The 17,664-nt window shown below is 36.8% G+C and overlaps 1 protein-coding gene across 3 annotated transcripts in view; it reads right to left on the bottom strand.

Moving 5' to 3' along the window:
- The window catches only part of WNK3 (WNK lysine deficient protein kinase 3), a 160,777-nt gene that overhangs the window by 22,431 nt on the left and 120,682 nt on the right, over nucleotides 1-17,664 (bottom strand). For all 3 annotated transcript variants that reach the window (XM_038587520.1, XM_038587521.1, XM_038587519.1), the window contains exons 13-20: nucleotides 12,683-12,799; nucleotides 11,306-11,461; nucleotides 11,173-11,224; nucleotides 9,771-9,908; nucleotides 8,454-9,397; nucleotides 3,866-3,956; nucleotides 3,194-3,324; nucleotides 2,062-2,684 (exon numbers count right to left, since the gene is read on the bottom strand). In XM_038587520.1, coding sequence (XP_038443448.1) covers nucleotides 2,062-2,684; nucleotides 3,194-3,324; nucleotides 3,866-3,956; nucleotides 8,454-9,397; nucleotides 9,771-9,908; nucleotides 11,173-11,224; nucleotides 11,306-11,461; nucleotides 12,683-12,799 — 2,252 coding nt within the window. The remainder of the gene's footprint in view (nucleotides 1-2,061; nucleotides 2,685-3,193; nucleotides 3,325-3,865; nucleotides 3,957-8,453; nucleotides 9,398-9,770; nucleotides 9,909-11,172; nucleotides 11,225-11,305; nucleotides 11,462-12,682; nucleotides 12,800-17,664) is intronic.

The raw sequence follows: 17,664 nt of genomic DNA on the forward strand, positions 1-17,664 counted from the left end.
GGGATCTATCCCACAAAAAATATGTAAGTATGTAAAAATAGAAGGATGTTTACTTCAACATTATTTACATAAGCAAAACATGGAATAAAGCTGAAATGTGTATTAATGATGGACTAAAAAACTTTAAATGACTAATGTATGGAATAAAGATTATTTGTGCAAATATGTATATATATAAGCAATAATGTTAAATAAAAAACTACATAATAACATGTATATTATGACCTCACTTTTATAAAATACAAATGTATATATTTGTGAATGCATAGAAAAATGACAGGCAAGATATATACCAAACAATTCATAGTGGTTGCCTCTGAGAAAGGAGATTGGGGCATGAGAAGTAAGAGATTGATTTGTGTGTTTTCTTACTGTTGCGATATTATGATTTATATTAAAATATATACATTTGGTCTTTATCCCTGTTCCTGGAATACAGCTCCTAAAACCCTAGTAATCTCCTGAGCTATAAAGGATTAGGAGAATCTTCTATTTTATCATTTTTTTGTTAAAGATTTTATTTATTTATTCATGAGAGACACAGAGAGGCAGAGACATAGGGAGAGGAGAAGCAGGCTCCATGCAGGGACCCAGGATGCTGGGATCATGCCCTTAACCAAAGGCAGATGTTCAAATGCTGAGCCACCCAGGAGTCCCAGGAGAATCTTTTATTTTAATATTTGGTCTGTTGTCCTCAAATAGCTTCAGTTCCAAAGTAACTCTGGAGTGATAGAGGTGAAAGGAATCTTATTATTTGTAACAAGCCCCTTGGAATCACACCTAAGTTTATATAAATGCACTAACTTGGGGCGCCTGGGTGGCTCAGTGGTTGAGCGTCTGCCTTTGGCTCAGGGCATGATCCCAGGTCCTGGGATCAAGTCCCACATCAGCCTCCCTCTATGTCTCTGCCTCTCTCTCTGTGTCTCTCATGAATAAATAAATAAAATCTTTTTTAAAAATGCACTGGGACGCCTGGGTGGCTCAGTGGTTTAGTACCTGCCTTTGGCCCAGGGCATAACCCTGGAGTTCAGGGATTGAGTCCCGCATTAGGCTCCTTGCATGGAGCCTGCTTCTCCTCTGCCTATGTCTCTGCCTCTCTCTCTCTCTCTCTCTCTCTCTCTCTCTGTCTCTCATGAATAAATAAATAAAATCTTTTTAAAAAATGTACTAACTTTTAAACAGCCCCTAAGGATGGGGGCTGATTGCCAGGAGACCCAACCAAGTGATTAGGGAGAGGGACTTTCAGCCCCTCCCACTATCCCTCTGGGGAGGGGTTAGAAGGTAGAGATTCAATTAATCACCAATGGCCATTAATTTAAATCAATAATACCTACTATAATGAAGCTTCCATAAAAATCCCTTAACTATAGGGTTTGGGGAGCTTCCAGGTTGGTAAATAAATGAAAGCTGGGAGAGTGGCACTCCCAAGAGGGCATGGAAGCTCCATGCCCCTTCCCCTATATCTTGCCATCTGGTTGTTCCTCAGTTGTGTCCTTTTATAATAAACTGATGATCTAGTAAGTAAACTGTTCTTTCTGAGTTCTGTAAGCTGTTCTAGTAAATAACTGAACCCAAGGAAGAGCTTGTAGGAACCTTTGATTTACAACAGGTTGGTCAGAAGCATACGTAGTACTACCTGGACTTATGATTGGCATCTGTGGAACTGAGACCTTAACCTGTAGATCCGATGCTATCTTTGTAGTTTTCAATCATCAAAAATTCCCAATCATTAAAATGTCACCAATTGTGGGGCACCTGGGTGGTTCAGTCAGTTAAGTGTCTGACTTTTGGCTCTGGTTCAGGTCATGATCTCAAGGTTTTGAGTTAGAGCCCTGTTCTGGGCTCCACTTTCAGCACGGAGTCTGCTTGAGATTCTTTCCCCTCTGTCCCTTCCCTGCTCACTCTCCCTCTCTCTCAAATAAGTAAATAAATATTTTTTTAAATGTCACCAATTGTAAATTAGCTATCAAATACTTAATTCTATAAAACTCCAGGCAGATTTGTGATAAAAGAGAAACAATCAAAAAAAAAAGAGAGAGAGAGAGAGAGAAACAATCTTACTTTTCTCGTAATCTTTGAAGCTCTGCCTTCAAATCCTCATCCTCTATTTCTGACTCATCATCACTGCTCATTGGAGAAGATGGCGAATAGAAGAGTGAGCTCTGTATTTGAGCACAGGCTTTTTCTTCACGGAGTGGTAAGCACTGACCACTCTCTGGACCAGTGTTTGCCACTGACTTCCCTCTGACAGCAAGAGTGGCTGAAAATTCACTATCAGAGCTTGGCTGTTTCCCAGCAATAAGTATCTCTCTCTCTTTAAGCAACAATTCAAGTCCAGAATGCACACTACTTTCCGTGGCTGAGTTTTCCCCCAATTCTTTTTCTGGGGTCATTGAAGATACATCAGCTTCATGAGCTGTGCTGAAAGATGTGAGGTTGTCACCTTGTTTGAGAATTTTTTTATCTTCTTTAAAGGTTTCATGAAGAACTCGTAACTTCTGAGAAGGAAGTGAAGTTTGTGGATTGTGTGTGGCAGGTTCCATTTCCACTAACTGAGACTTTGCCATGTCCGTAAAGGCTAAAACTTCTTCACTAGAATGAGTTGTCAGTTTATTGAATGCTGGTGTGCGTTCTATTCCAAAAGATGTCACTTTCACTGACTGTTGCTGAGGAACTGTAATCACCTGAGAAACAAAAAGGCAAAAGTGGCTGGTTCTGTCTAACCAAAGAGTAAACCCACAAAGAAATTCAATATCAAAATATGGCACAGACAAGTGGATGTACACACATTGATAATATCCAAACTTAAAATCCCATCTATAATTCCCATTTTCAAAGTCTTTCACTCGGGCTCCTTGGGTAAAGAGAGTGGGCTTCATGTTACTCAAATAAAATACTACAATTTAAAATTTTTGATAATTCAAGTTGCTGAGATTCTAAAGGACAAGAAATAGATTTATAAAAAAGATGATCCAACCACCCACTGAAAAATGGTAACTCATTTCTGTGCTCTTTTCCAGCTACTAAAATTACTTCTTTAGACTTGCCTTTACTGGAAGGCTACGAAAGGTAACGGGCTGTGTATAAGGGGAAAAAATTAAATATGACAATAATCTACATCTAAGATAAATATCCTCTAAATACCAAGATCTTCAATGCCCGTGTAGATAAAGATTCAACCAAAGACACAAACCTGGAATCGACCCCGCTGAAATGATCCACTCATTGCTTTACATCTACTCAAAGCCCTAGTATCAGCTGTGGACTCTCCTGTCAGAGGAATGGGATCAGGACCAACTGCTGATCTCCTATCTTCTGTTTCCACTGCAAGTTTTATGCAATTGTAAGCAGAAAAGAGAAAATTGTTTGTTAAGACTAAATTTGTTTATATTACCAAAAAAATGAAGAAATGTAGAAAAAGCTTAACCCTGCTAGATAATTAAAAAGTGTTAATGTAATAAGCAACATTGTAGAAGTCCCTAACTCAAAATCAGACATTGTAAGACTTATCCCGAGACTTAGTATCTACATGAAATGAGTAACTATAAAATCAAATTAGTTACAAAAGGAAAATGGCAATGACATTAATGGGACATGTCACATACATGGGCTATGTGGAAAAAGTGGTTAAGATCTGTATATGAACAAACAAACAACAACAAAAAAAAGAAGTAAATGAAAAGTGATGTTACCTAGTCTATGTCCCTGACTGTAAGCACACTACCTTGACGGACTTTTGATCTCTTGAAAAAGCTGGTTGACTGCCGTAGCCTGTATGCCCAGCTTTTTAATTTGCGAGTCCAGGATTTCTTGCTAATAGGATTTTTGAGACTAGGACAAGTAAAGCTTAGGCCAAAATATCCACCTCCTGTCTGCAGATGAATGGCTCCACCGCTTGACACAGCAGCAGGATAGGCCTCTGGATCTCCTGGAAGTGAAGCATCTGGAGACATCTCCTAATGGAGACAAAAAGAGAAAAACCAAAATGGTAATAATTTGTATAAGGTGAAGCAGTTGTGTACACCACTGGAGTTTCTTGCATGGACTAATGAGTAAGCATAAATAAAATGCTATATATATTTACATATCAGAGTGCATCTGAAATAGTCAACTTCTAGGAATTAATCCTTTCCTTTTCTTTAAAAATATTATCTGAACTTCAGATAAATAAAGAGCAGAATATTAATCTTCCACCCTAGAATATTTTCCATTATAGCAACTTTGAAAACTGAAGATTAAAATTTAAGTTATTTCCTTCATAAACTTCATTTAATAAAAATGGTTACTGAAACCCTATGCTCTTAAAATGAAACTTTCATTTATGCTCATATTTGTGAGAGTTAAAGATGCCTAATACACATGATAACATAGAAAAACAAGATATCTAGGCATTTAGATTTGTAGAGAAATCTTACCAAATTGAATTTCTTACTTTATGTAAGCACACAGAAATTTACAATGGGCCTCAAAATTATTTCAAATTCTTGCTCTAAAAATTGTTAACATCAGGCCATAGTTGGCTATAAAATCACTCTCCTCTTCTTGTCTTCCTACCTCTCCCAACATGTCAGAATTAACTGCTGTATTCTGAGTACTTTAATAATAAATCCTCCATAATAATTAATACAAAAAATACTCACTTTTGAGAAACATGAAACTAGAATTTGAGCTCCACAAAAAGAGATCCTGACTTACTCACTGAATGGGAGAGTAAACTGGTTGGCGTACCACAGAAAGAATAGATAATGCAGTTCTTTCCCTCCCTATCTCTACAAGCAAAAGACAGCAGGGGCATCTGCTCCCAAATAAGAGTGGTGAGAGGAAAATGTGGCCAAATCAGCAATGTAGGAAGGAGACAACTTCCACAAGGAAGGAAAAGCACTTCTATCTTTGAAGACTATTAAGCCACCCTCCTGGCAGCATTTGGAGAAAAATTATAATATTCAGAGCCAAAAAACATGTCCCATGCCTTTCCCACAATTACCAGAGGAAGGCTACAATAATTATATATAGCATTTAGAGAGACAAACAAAGAATCTTAACAGGGGAAAAAGAAGAGTACACAACTAAGAATCATCAAATGTGGGAAATTGATACTATAAGAAAATACTAGGGGCACCTGGCTAGTTCAGTCAGTGGAGCATATGACTCTTGATCTCAGGATTGTGAGTCCACACTGCGTGTGGAGCCTGCATAAAAAGTAAGTAAATAAAAATTTTTAAAAAGAAAGCAAGCACTAAATTCAACAACAAGAAGAATAGCCAATAACACAGAATAAGACTTTAATTAATCTCTAGAAAAATGTGTGAAGATAATACAAACATAAGAAAAATAATGAACTATAGTTACTGGAAATTAAAAATGTAATCCTGGGATCCCTGGGTGGCGCAGTGGTTTAGCGCCTGCCTTTGGCCCAGGGCGCGATCCTGGAGACCCGGGATCGAATCCCACGTCAGGCTCCCGGTGCATGGAGCCTGCTTCTCCCTCTGCCTGTGTCTCTGCCTCTCTCTCTCTCTCTCTCTCTCTCTGTGACTATCATAAATAAATAAAAATTTAAAAAATTAAAAAAATAAATAAATAAATAAATAAAAAAAATAAAAATGTAATCCTTAGGGTGCCTGGGTGGCTCAGTGGGTTAGGTGTCCAACTCCTGATTTTGGCTCAGATCATGATCTCAGGGTTGTGAGATCGCATCCTGCATTGGGCTCCAGGCTGGGTGTGGAGCCTGCTTGAGCTTCTCCCTCTCCCTCTGCCCTTCTCCCTGCCCCTTTCTTAAAAAATGATAAAAGTAAAAATAATAAAAATGAAAAAACAAAAATAGAATCCTTGACATAAAAAATAGCTGAACAGGAAATTGGAAACAGCTTAAAAATTGAGAAATTCTCTACAAAAAGCAGAAGGACAAAGAGATGGAAAGCATGCAATGAAAAGTTAATAGATAAGGAAGTGAAGAAATAAACTATCTCTTTTTGCAGACAATATGATCTTATGTATTATACATATAATCCTAAATAATACACAAATTCAGCAAAATTGAAGGATACAAAATCAACACTTCAAAATTGGTTATACTTTATACAATAGCAATGAAAAATCTGAAAAGGAAATTAAGAAAACAATTCCATTTATAATAACAACAAAGAATAACAATGGTGCTGGAACAACTAGACAGTCAGATGCAAAAGAATAAGGTGAACTCTTATTTCACACAATATATATATATAAAAACTAACTCAAAATGACCCTGCCACGTATACTTAATCAAGTGTGAAACAAACAAAAGGCATTTTTGGACTTTAAAAAAATAGTCACCCATACAACATACCTAAAAATATTACTCATAGAAGCATTTCAGGGGGGGAAAGGGAATTCTAGGACACCAGAAACAGTTAAGACTGATCCAGATGTAGCAGTGGACACTTTAAAAGAATCTATTTGACCTTGACATTTGAAAGAATATCCTCTGAGCAACAAAATTTAAATGACAGAGAAGTCTATTTCATTTCCTGTGCTTTTAATCATATTACATCATCAGATACACATATAATCATAATATAAATGTTGTTTATTGATCTTCAATTCTTCAAATCAACCTACAGACAAAGCACAACCAGTGTTACAGAAAAAAATGTAGATGTTATAAACTTTGCCAGTGTTAAAAAGTAATACAAGTAATAAAAATTGGGAGATGTATGGGAAAGAAGAGGAAAGGGAAAATACAGTAATTTCTTCACTCTTCACAGCTGTGAATTATTAGGTATTATCTAAAATTATTACATCAAAAAATAGATGAATAAGTATATTGTTTACAAGTTATTAATGCCAATGGCCTCAAGAATTAAAACCAAGAACTTAACAGTGTTTGTGGAATAGGATGGGGTATTAGAAGTTGTTAACATAATTACTTTAAATTTTTTATCCTTCTGAATTGCTTTCCTGTTTATATATTAATTGCATAATTTAAAATTACTAGTTTATAACAATATAAATATTTGTTATATCTATTCAATGGAATATTATGCATTGTTTAAAAAACATAAGTGAAGTGGAACTACATGTACCAACATGGATAAATGTTCATAATTGAAAAAAAATGCAGAACAGCACAAGTATGTAAAGAACCACGTGTATATAAACATATATATCTATGTCTTTGTAAATATGTAATAAGGAAGTATGATTAGGGCACTTGGGTGGCTCAGTTGGCTAAGCATCTGACTTTGGATCAGGTCATGACCTTAGGGGGAATGGAGCCCCAAGTTGAGCTCCCCACTCAGCAGGGAGTCCTCTATCCCTCCCCCCTGCTCATGCTCTCTCTCAAATAAATAAAATCTTTTTTAAAAAATTAACTATGATTACATAAATATTTGTATGTTAATTAAAACCATGTCTGCAAAGATTCATTAATAGTTATATCTATAGGTTTGAAATGGGATGGATTTTACTTTATATACACACATATACTATTTATATAATAATAAAAAGATATAGTGAAGATTTAGAAATGTATCTATAATATACTATAAATGAAAAGGTAACTTTGCAGATCAATATGCATGTAGCACACTCCTATTTCTGTAAATAAAAAGTTATAGGTATGTAAACAGATCTGTGTAAGCATAAGAAGGGTAAGTACCAAATAGTGGATAAATGCCAGATAGTTGTTATCTCTGTAACAACTTAAAAAACCTTCAAAAAATACCATAAGATTTCACTTATATGTGGAATCTAAGAAACAAAACAAACAAACTGGGGCAGGGCAAGAGGAAAACCAAGAATCAGACTCTTAAAACTATAGTGAACAAACGTATGGTTACCAGAGGGTGGTGGATAGGCTATGAGGATTAAGGAGGGCATTTGTGATGACACGGGGTAATGTATGCAAGTGCTGAATCACTATATTGTACACTTGAACTAATATTATACTCGATGTTAACTGGAATGTAAATAAAAACTTAATAAATAAACCATTTTTTTCAAAATAAAACCCACCAAACAAGATTAACCTTAAACCATGAACTTTTAAGAAAGGAAATGGATAACAGGCACTTTTAAGTGGAAATCTAAAAGTCAGTTCTTCCTACCCACTAAAACAATCTACAAATCAGCCCTATTACACTATTTTGCCACTAATACAAAAAACAAAACAAAAACAACAACAACAACAAAAACACCCACATACACACACACAAAAACAAAACAAAACAAAATAAAAACCCATCCTTGCAAGTTCTTAGCTAATTCACCAGAGGGCTCTCTCACCAAATACTTCTGTCATCTCTTTCTAGAAATTGTAGGCATCTGCAGCTTAAGCCTTGGCTTTCTTAAATACCTGTGACCTCTTAGAATCTTGTGACATAGACAATTTCATTTCAAAGGATAGAACTTTAGAAAACAAGGAATTTCTTTAAAAGAGTAAGGGTAAGAAATCGATTAGAAAGAATAATACTTACATGTAAACATAATTCGCTGGGTATAGAAGTTATCACATTCAGGTCCCTTTTGAATACTGATATGTTAGCAGGCTGACTTGCAGCCACATTGAACAGAATCTTAGAGCCTGTCTGCTGAAAATTAGGGGACTGTGCAGGACTATCTTGAAGTCCACTGTGGCTGATGCCTATGACTTCTGGCACTGGACATGAGAGCGTATCTTCAGCAGAGGAAGAAAATGGAGAGTCTATGCTTTGGGTATCCTTCTGACTCTCAGGATAGATGCTAGATATGCTATGCTCCTGATAGAGCAAGTTTCTTAACTTTTCATCCAGAGTTTTAATTCGGTTGTCTGCAAACTCCATTTTTGGAGGTCTTTCCCCTTCTGATTCCAAGACAGCAGTGGGTAGAAGGGCAGTCGGTTCAAGGCCAGGGGTCTGAGTGGGAATGACCATCTTAGGAGAACTTGCTTCAGTGTTCATTGTGGTTTCTCCTTCTTGGGAAATAAACTCTGCATCCATAGATGGCTGCTGCACTACTAAGGACTGAGGCTTTTGATCAGACATAAATGCCAGAGTTGTAAGAGAGTTACCAGCAATCTGAGTTGACTCGCCAGGAGGGACCATAAGTACATCAGCCTGACTGGCAGCTTGGTGACATGGATATACAGGTAGAAATATGCCTGCTTGGTTGGTGAGTCCCTCACATTCAACTGCAACTGCACGAACTGAAGTAGCAGTATAACTTGAACTACTAGTAACTGGTGCCATTATTTGCCTGTCATCTTCCACTTGGTAAAATACAGCTGGATGCTTAGTTTCTACACTGGCATATTCAGAAATCTTACCATCAACTACATCCTTGAGTTCTGACTTGGAGGCAAAAAGTACACGCTGGCATGGATTACTTTCTAGAGTGGGCAGTGTGTCCTGTGATAGTTCCTTATTACTTGTGGTTCTTGGACCTGGAACAATAACAGAGAATAGCTAGGCATATATTAATAAATACAAAGTACAGACTGGTAACCAAACTCAAAGGGGACAAGAGGAGCAAGGGACAAACAAGAACCTGTGTGAGTAAGTCTTATAAATAAGACTCAAAATACACAGAATTCAAACTGTCAAGGAATAAAAACCTCTTATTTTTTTCATAAATATTATAATTTAAAAAATATTAATTTTAAAATGTTTTACATTATACCCTGATAATAACACCTTCAAAAATGCTTATGAAAATTCTCCTAAGAATGAAATACCCATGAACACAAACTAAAGATATGGTAAATATTTTGTGACCCCTCCAAGTCTGGATAAAGTTGGCAGACAATGAACACTTACTAGGAAGTCGAGATAGCCCAGGAACTGTAGACAGGGACTGCTGAAGAGAAGGAGGAGACTGAACCTCACGGTTTCTTATTGTCTGATTGATACAGAATCGCCACCGTCCAACTGGGGATGACTGAGAAGCAGATTCATCTGCAGAAATAATTAGTAAAAATCAATATGCTAAGCAATTTTCAACATGTTTACCCTATTAAGGAAACCAAGTTAAAACATCAATTTGTCTTGTATCTCCATTTCCAACAGCACTGGGATATGTGTAATTTATAAGACCAGACCTCCCAACACTGGCAAATACTCTAAAGAACTAAGCACAAGATATCGTTAGGGAAGGATTTTATAATCTATGAAACAAACATTTTATCAATTGCAATTAGAAGCAGGACACATTTCTGGGAAAAAATGGAAAGCACTTTCTCCAATAAAATCTGTTATCTCCTGTTCTGTATCCTGATTATGATGATGCTTACACAAATCTATGAGTATTATAATTTACAGAACTATACACCAAAAAAAACATCAATTTTACCACATGACAACTTAAAAACAAAGTAAATCCCTACATCTTTACTCCTACATTGTAAACTTGTCAAATAAGTAATTTTTTAAAACTCTACCCTACTTTATTAGTCAGAAATCTGCTCAAATTCCTCCTAACAAGAAAGAACAGCGGAGGACCCTGGCATCCTAACACAAAGTAAGTTTCAGGGTAATGGTATCTGATTTCATGACTCCCACACCACCTGTTGCTTCTTCATGTTGTTATAATTCCTTCACAGGTCCTCATTTGTCTATGGCTCTTCGCCCCCTCCCAGATACTCTAAATATAACCATGACCAGAGCTGAAAAGAATGGAGAGATAAAGTCATCAGAAAAGAAAACAGAAGACCCCATTTTTAGTCCCTGGAAGTTTAGTTAGTATCTGATAATTACAAAAACTTATCAGTGATCACAGCAGAAGTATAACACTAGTGGAAGGAAATCAAAATATAAATGACTATATTAAAACATGAGGCAAACTTAGAACATAGTGATATTAGTTAAGTTCTGTCCATCTCATATTAGTGGTTAAAAAAAAAACCAACTTACCAGTTAAGTTCAAACAGTAAAGCCATTAAAGGTCATCAGTACAGTGACTGCTTTTCTGGTAACATACCATGCAACGACTCAGAAATAAATTAATTGGGTAAAGAACCAACACTTGAAGGAAATCTGGAGAATGGTTTTACTTTTTACGTCTGGGCTTTTTAAAAAGGCCTTTCAAAGTACAGGAAAACCTACATTAATAATTTACTAATTTCCTTTATTGGCTAAAGGAAATGTTTCCCAATGAAGATGTGTAAATTAAAGTTCAAATGTCTTCAAAAACCACATGGTAAATTTTATTAAATATACTTACTGCTGGTTTGAGTGGACGCAGAACTTATCTGTACTTGTTCAGACGATCCTGTCTGAATTAAAAATGAACAGATAAATAAAGAAGTTCCTGATATAGATCTGAGAAGACCTATTTGCTAAACAACTGCTCTTACTTGGCCACTGTTGGGTTCCACAATAATAGAATCAATTCCGATGGCTCTATCTGCAGCAGAGTGGACATGAAGAGTCTCCTGGGCTTGACCTACAATAGCCCTCAGTTCTTCTACAAATTTTTCTTTCTCGCTTTCTAGCACGAAGTTATCTTCAACCTGTCCAAAAGTAAGTCTATTAATTTCAGTTTTCTCAAAATTATAATATTGTACCAATGTTGACTATCGTAAAGAAAAATAAATTAAAATTAATTATTTAGATACAAATGCCACAATAGAATTAAAAACGACCAGCATGGGGCACCTGGGTGGCTTAGTCAATTGAGCATCCAACACTTGGTTTCAGCTCAGGTCATGATCTCAGGGTCATGAGATCAAGCCCTTTGTCAGGCTCTACACTCAGTGGGGAGTCTGCTTGAGATTCACTTACTCTGTCCCTCCCCGTGCTCATGCTCTGGCACTCTCCCTCTAAAAATAAATAAATAAATCTTAAAAAAACAAACCCGACCAGCACTAAAATACCACATAATACATTAAATTATTCTCTTTTTGAGACCACTGCCAATTGTCAGATTGTTACTACCTACCAGCAAAAAAAGCCAGCATTTTAAAAAATATCTTGCATTCTATAAATTATCATTTGAGGAACATAACTGAGACAATCTTTATGATTCCCACTAGATGTCCAAACCCAAACGTTTTTAAATCACAAAATGAAATATCTCTAAAAGTTATAAAGAATGGCCTGGAGAGAGTTCAGAAGATACTATGTTAAACAAGAGGCAGAACTGACAACATTATTAACTTTTAAAATGCTTAATTCTATTTCTCTAGGAATGCATATCTAAAGAAAACTGGCAGAAACAAAAGCATTATGTACTCTTCCTTCCACCCTTGCTTATCTGCATTTAAAAAGGGCAAAACTACTAACTTAAGACTAACAATTCAAAGAAAATATGAAAACTAAATGAAATGAGCATTAAACATCGATTAGTAAGATGATATATCAGAAACTAACACGTTAGGATTATGTGGCATATACTAAAAACTATTGATGCTTAGGCGTTATATCCAAAGATTCTAATTTAATTAGGGACCCAGGCAATGGATTTATTTTAAAAACTCTTAAGGTGACTTTAACATGCAGCCAGGGATAAGTATCACTGACCTAGATAATGTCTTAATAAAACCCCCTCACATGTTAGAAATAAATATATTGGAATGAAAGAAGGTACAGTGACTTAGTTTTGATCATAAGCAGTGTAATTCTGTGCAAATTTTAAAAACTAATGGTACCCCCAAAAGGTTGCTTTGAATAAATGAGGGGAAAAAAAGAGACAGAATGCTGAAGGGAAGATAATTTGGTTTCATTGTATTTACCATATAGTCTGCAATATCCTCTGGTGCATCACCATCAACATCAAACTTGAAGGTGACCATCTTATTGTTGTGTGTCTCCAGTTGACACTCCACCATATTGTCTCCAGATACCGACACCTGGGCACAAATATTTCACCAATTTAAGAGTCACAATTATTACCTTCTCTTTGCAAATGGACCAAGGAACATGTATGTAGATGAGCTAACATTCAAATATATGGAAAAATAGTTTAAGTTGCTGAGAAGATAAAAAGAGTGCTTTTCCCTATTGAAATACTGCCTTAACACCCATTCTATGAAAATATGAGTTAAATTAGTAAAATATAAATTAGAAATGTGATCCCAGTGGGAAAGAAAAAGGAACACAACTTTTATAAAAAGACAAAAAAGTCAGAAGACTCACTATATTTTTCCAAAATGCAAAGATTGTTCAGTCATCCAAAATTCTCTTAATCCCACAAATTTGCTCTTTAAACAAAAGAAAATGCACCGCTAATGGGGGCAGCCTGTGTGGCTCAGCAGTTTAACACCGCCTTTGGCCCAAGGTGTGATCCTGGAGACCCGGGATGGAGTTCTGCGTTGGGCTCCCTGTATGGAGCCTGCTTCTCTCTCTGCCTGTGTCTCTGCCTCTCTCTGTCTCTCATGAATAAATAAATAAAATCTTTAAAAAAAAGAAAATGCACCGCTAATGGAAATGTATATTGGTCCAACCTTTTGGGACAGCGCATCTATCAATACATATTTTTAAATTTTTTAAATCTTCATACAGTTTCACTAGTTTTATTAATTTATTTTAAATTGAAATATAATTAACATACAGTGTTATACTGAATTCAGGTGTCCAACATACTGATTTAACAATTCCACATGTCACTCAATTGGAACTGGCTAATCAAGGTAAATGTACTCACCATCTGTCACCAAATATCGTTATCACAATGTCACTATATTCCCTTTGCTGTACATACATCCTCCCCAACAAAACGACAAATCCCCAACAAATCCTGCCTGCCAACCACTTTTATTCTTTGTATTAATGAGGTTAGTTTTTTGCTTTTTGTCACTTTTTCACCCATTAATTCTAAGAATGAAGCATTAAAAAGAATCAGGGAGGCTTATAAAGATCTGTGTTCAAAAGTGTTTGCTACAGAGAGACACACACAGACAAACAGACAAAAGGAAAGAGAAAGACAAAAATTTAAAGATGACAGACTGGCAGACAAAGAGACTGACAGAAAGAAACAACCTAAATGACAAACAACAGAAGAAATTAAACTAATTACAAAAAATAGAGAAGGAAAATTTCCAAATTCATTCTATGAGGCCAGCATTAACTGGATGCCAAAAGCAGATAAAGAAACTACAGAAAAAAAAAAAACTAACTATATGCTAATATCCCTGATAAACATGGATGCAAAAATACTAAACAAAATACTACCAAATTGAATCCAACACAATAAAAAAATCATTCACCACAATCAAGTGGAATTTATTCCTGGGATGCAAGGGTGGCTCAATATTTGCAAATCAATCAACATGATACACACATCGACATGAGAAAGGATAAGAACCATATGATCATTTCAATAGGTGCGGCAAAAATATATGACAAAGCACAACATCCTTTCATGATAAAAACCCTCAATAAAATAGGTTTATAAGGAACAAACCTCAACATAATCCATAGATAATATCTATATTATATCCATAGACATATATAATATATACATAGATAATATATCCATAGATAATATCACGCTCAATGATGAAAAATGGAAACCTTTCCCCCCCAAGGTCAGGAAAAATTCAAGGATGTCCATTTTCATCACTTTACTCAACATAGTACTGCAAGTCCCAGCCACAGCAATTAGATGACAAAAACAAATAAAAGGAATCCAAATCGGTAAGGAAGATGTAAAACTTTCATTATTTGCAGATGATGTGGTACTAAATATAGAAAAGCTAAAAAAAAAAAAAACCCTACTAGAACTGATAAATGAATTTACTAAGGTCGCAGGATAAAACATCAATGGACAAAAATCAGTTGCATTTCAAAACACTAGTGATGAATCACCAGAAAGAGAAAGAAAGCAATCACATTTACAAATGCACCAAAAATAATAAAATACCTTGGAGTAAACTTACCAAAGAGGTGAAAGACCTGTACCCTGAAAACTATAAAATACTGATGAAAGATGAATATGACACAAATAAATGGAAAGATATTCATGCTAATGGACTGAAAGAACAAATATTGTTAAAATGACCATACAACCCAAAGCAATCTATACATTTAACACAAACTCTATCAAAGTAATAACATTTTTCACAGAACCAGAACAAAATGTACTAAAATTTGTATGTGACCACAAGAAACCCTCATTAGCCAAAGCAATCCTCAAAAAGAAAAGCAAAGCTAGAGGTAACACAATTCCGGATGTCAAGTTATACCACAAAGACGTTATAATCAAAACAGTATGGTAATGGCACAGAAACCAACACCCAGATCAACAGAATAGGACAGAAGGCCAGAAATAAATACACAATTATATGGTCAATTAATCTTCAACAAAAGAGGCAAGAATATACAATTGGAAAAAGACTGTCTCTTTGAAAAATAGTGTTGGGTAAAACTAGAGAGCTACAGGCAAAAGACGGAAACTGGAACACTTTCATATACCATACACAAAAATAAATTCAAAATGGATGAAAGAATTAAATGAGAGGCCTAAAACCATAAAAATCCTAGAAAGGGACACAGGCAGTAATTTCTGTGACACTGGCTGTACCAACATTGTTCTAGATATGTCTCCTGAGGCATAGGAAATAAAAGCAGAAATGAACAACTGGGCCTATATCAAAATAAAAAGTTTCTGTACAGCAATGGAAACAATCAATAAAACTGAAAAACAGGGATGCCTGGGTAGCTCAGCGGTTGAGCGCCTCCCTTAGGCCCAGGGTGTGATCCTGGAGTCCCGGAATCAAATCCCGCATCAGGCTCCCTGCATGGAGCCTGTTTCTCTCTCTGCCTGTGTCTCAGCCTCTCACTCTCAGTCTCTCATGAATAAATAAAATCTTTAAAAAAAAATAAAAGATAAAAAACTGAAAAACCTACTGAATGGGAGAACATATTTGCAAATAACATATCCAATAATGGGTTATTATCCAAAATATATAAAGAAATTCTACAACTCAACACAAAAAATAATCTGGATACAAAATGGGCAGAAGAGAGAATCAGAGCTCGGCAAGATGGTAGAGTAGGAGGACCCAGAGCTCACCCCATCCTGTATTTTCAACTGGGTATCATTCACATCCAAGTCAATAAACTGGAGAGTGATCCAAAGACTGGTAAAACAAACTCCATAAATAAATATAGGGAGGAAGCTTCATCTCAAAGGTTAGTAAGGTGAAGGAGGCCGCCTGCAGAAGGGACTAGTTGTGCATACAATGAAAGCAGAGAAACAGGCCCTCACACCAGGGAACTCAAGTAAGGAAGACTACTCCCTATAAAGTTTGGCTTTAAGAACTAGAGGTGTTGAATTCTAGGAGCTTGTAAAACCAGTGGGGCTTTAGAGGTCAGCTGAATCAGCACTAGGCAAGCCAGGAAGGCAAGTGATAGCTGGGCTATCACCCTTAAAAAGACAGCAACCTGTGGAGAGGCAACATAAAAATGGCAGTTCACACAAAGCTGGGGGAAAACAGGAGACAGATATGTTCGTACTGATTTTGGAGCTGGCAGGTGCCAATTTTCTCCACTGCACCTCAGCATAAGCACAGAGACATCTGTGGGAGATGGGACTGCAAAAGTGCTTGCTACCTAACCCACTAGCACTGTGCCACACCCATGGTTTTGGCTGAGAACTTGCCTACTACAAACCTGCTAGTCTTGGTGCTAGGCTTAGGGCAAATTTTGTTAAATATGCATATGTACCCCACTCAGCTGCAGGGTGCACAGCTGCCATGGGGCAACAGGTACATCCACCATGTCCAACTGTACAAACCCACCAACCCTCATGTGTATTGCCCAGCCATGATCCCCCAGCCACTATTGTGAGTCAAGCTCAACCACATGCCCCTGGCCTCAATAGCGCATAGTCCCCAGACATGGCAGCACTTCAGGAGATCCTGGATAGGACTCATGGCACAGCACAAACTTTGCTAACATGGCAGCCCCACTCCCAAGTTCCTCAGTGGGCACAGCCTCTCAAATGGGCCTGCCTGGGGCCCACTAACACCAGAGAGAGCAACCACAGCCACAACAAGTAAAGAGACAGTGCAGATGACTGCAATGAAAGGAAAACTGACCCAGACACAACAGCAGGTTGTAAACAACATACATAGGATACTTTCCTGAAGTTCCAGTTTCTGGTGAACAGAGGTCCTTGAACTCCAGAGCACTCCAGGGCCCCTTCTTCATAAAGTCACTAATTTCTTTCTTTTTTTCCCCCAAAGATTTATGTATTCATTTTGAGAGAGAGAGAGAGAGAGTGCAGGAGGCAGAGGCAGAAGGTGAGGGAGAGGGAGGAGGGAGAGGGAAAGAGAATCTCAAGCAGACTCCATGATGAGCATGGAGCCTGATGCAGGGCTCAAGGTGGGGCTCAAACTCAACTCTAAGATCACAACCGGAGCTGAAACCAAGAGTCAGACACCCAACCATCTGCGCCACCCAGGCGCCACATAAAGTCACTATTTTCAATAGCAGAAGATACAAGTGACCATCTTCACACAAAAATAGACATAGAGAGCCAGACAAAATGAGGAGACAAAAACTTACCCCAAATAAAAGAACTGGACAAGGCCATACTCAGAGACATAAGTAAAATGCCTCATAGAGAATGTAAAAAAAAAGATAAGGAAACTCACTGAACTGAGAAACGAATGGAAGACATGAGTAAGACCCATAACACAGAGATAAGTAAAGACATAACAGAGATAAAAGGGCACAAAGAAATGAGAAACATACTTCATGGAATGAATAG

The sequence above is a fragment of the Canis lupus genome, chromosome X (assembly GCF_011100685.1).
Source record: "Canis lupus familiaris isolate Mischka breed German Shepherd chromosome X, alternate assembly UU_Cfam_GSD_1.0, whole genome shotgun sequence".
Classification (NCBI taxonomy): Eukaryota; Metazoa; Chordata; class Mammalia; order Carnivora; family Canidae; genus Canis; species Canis lupus.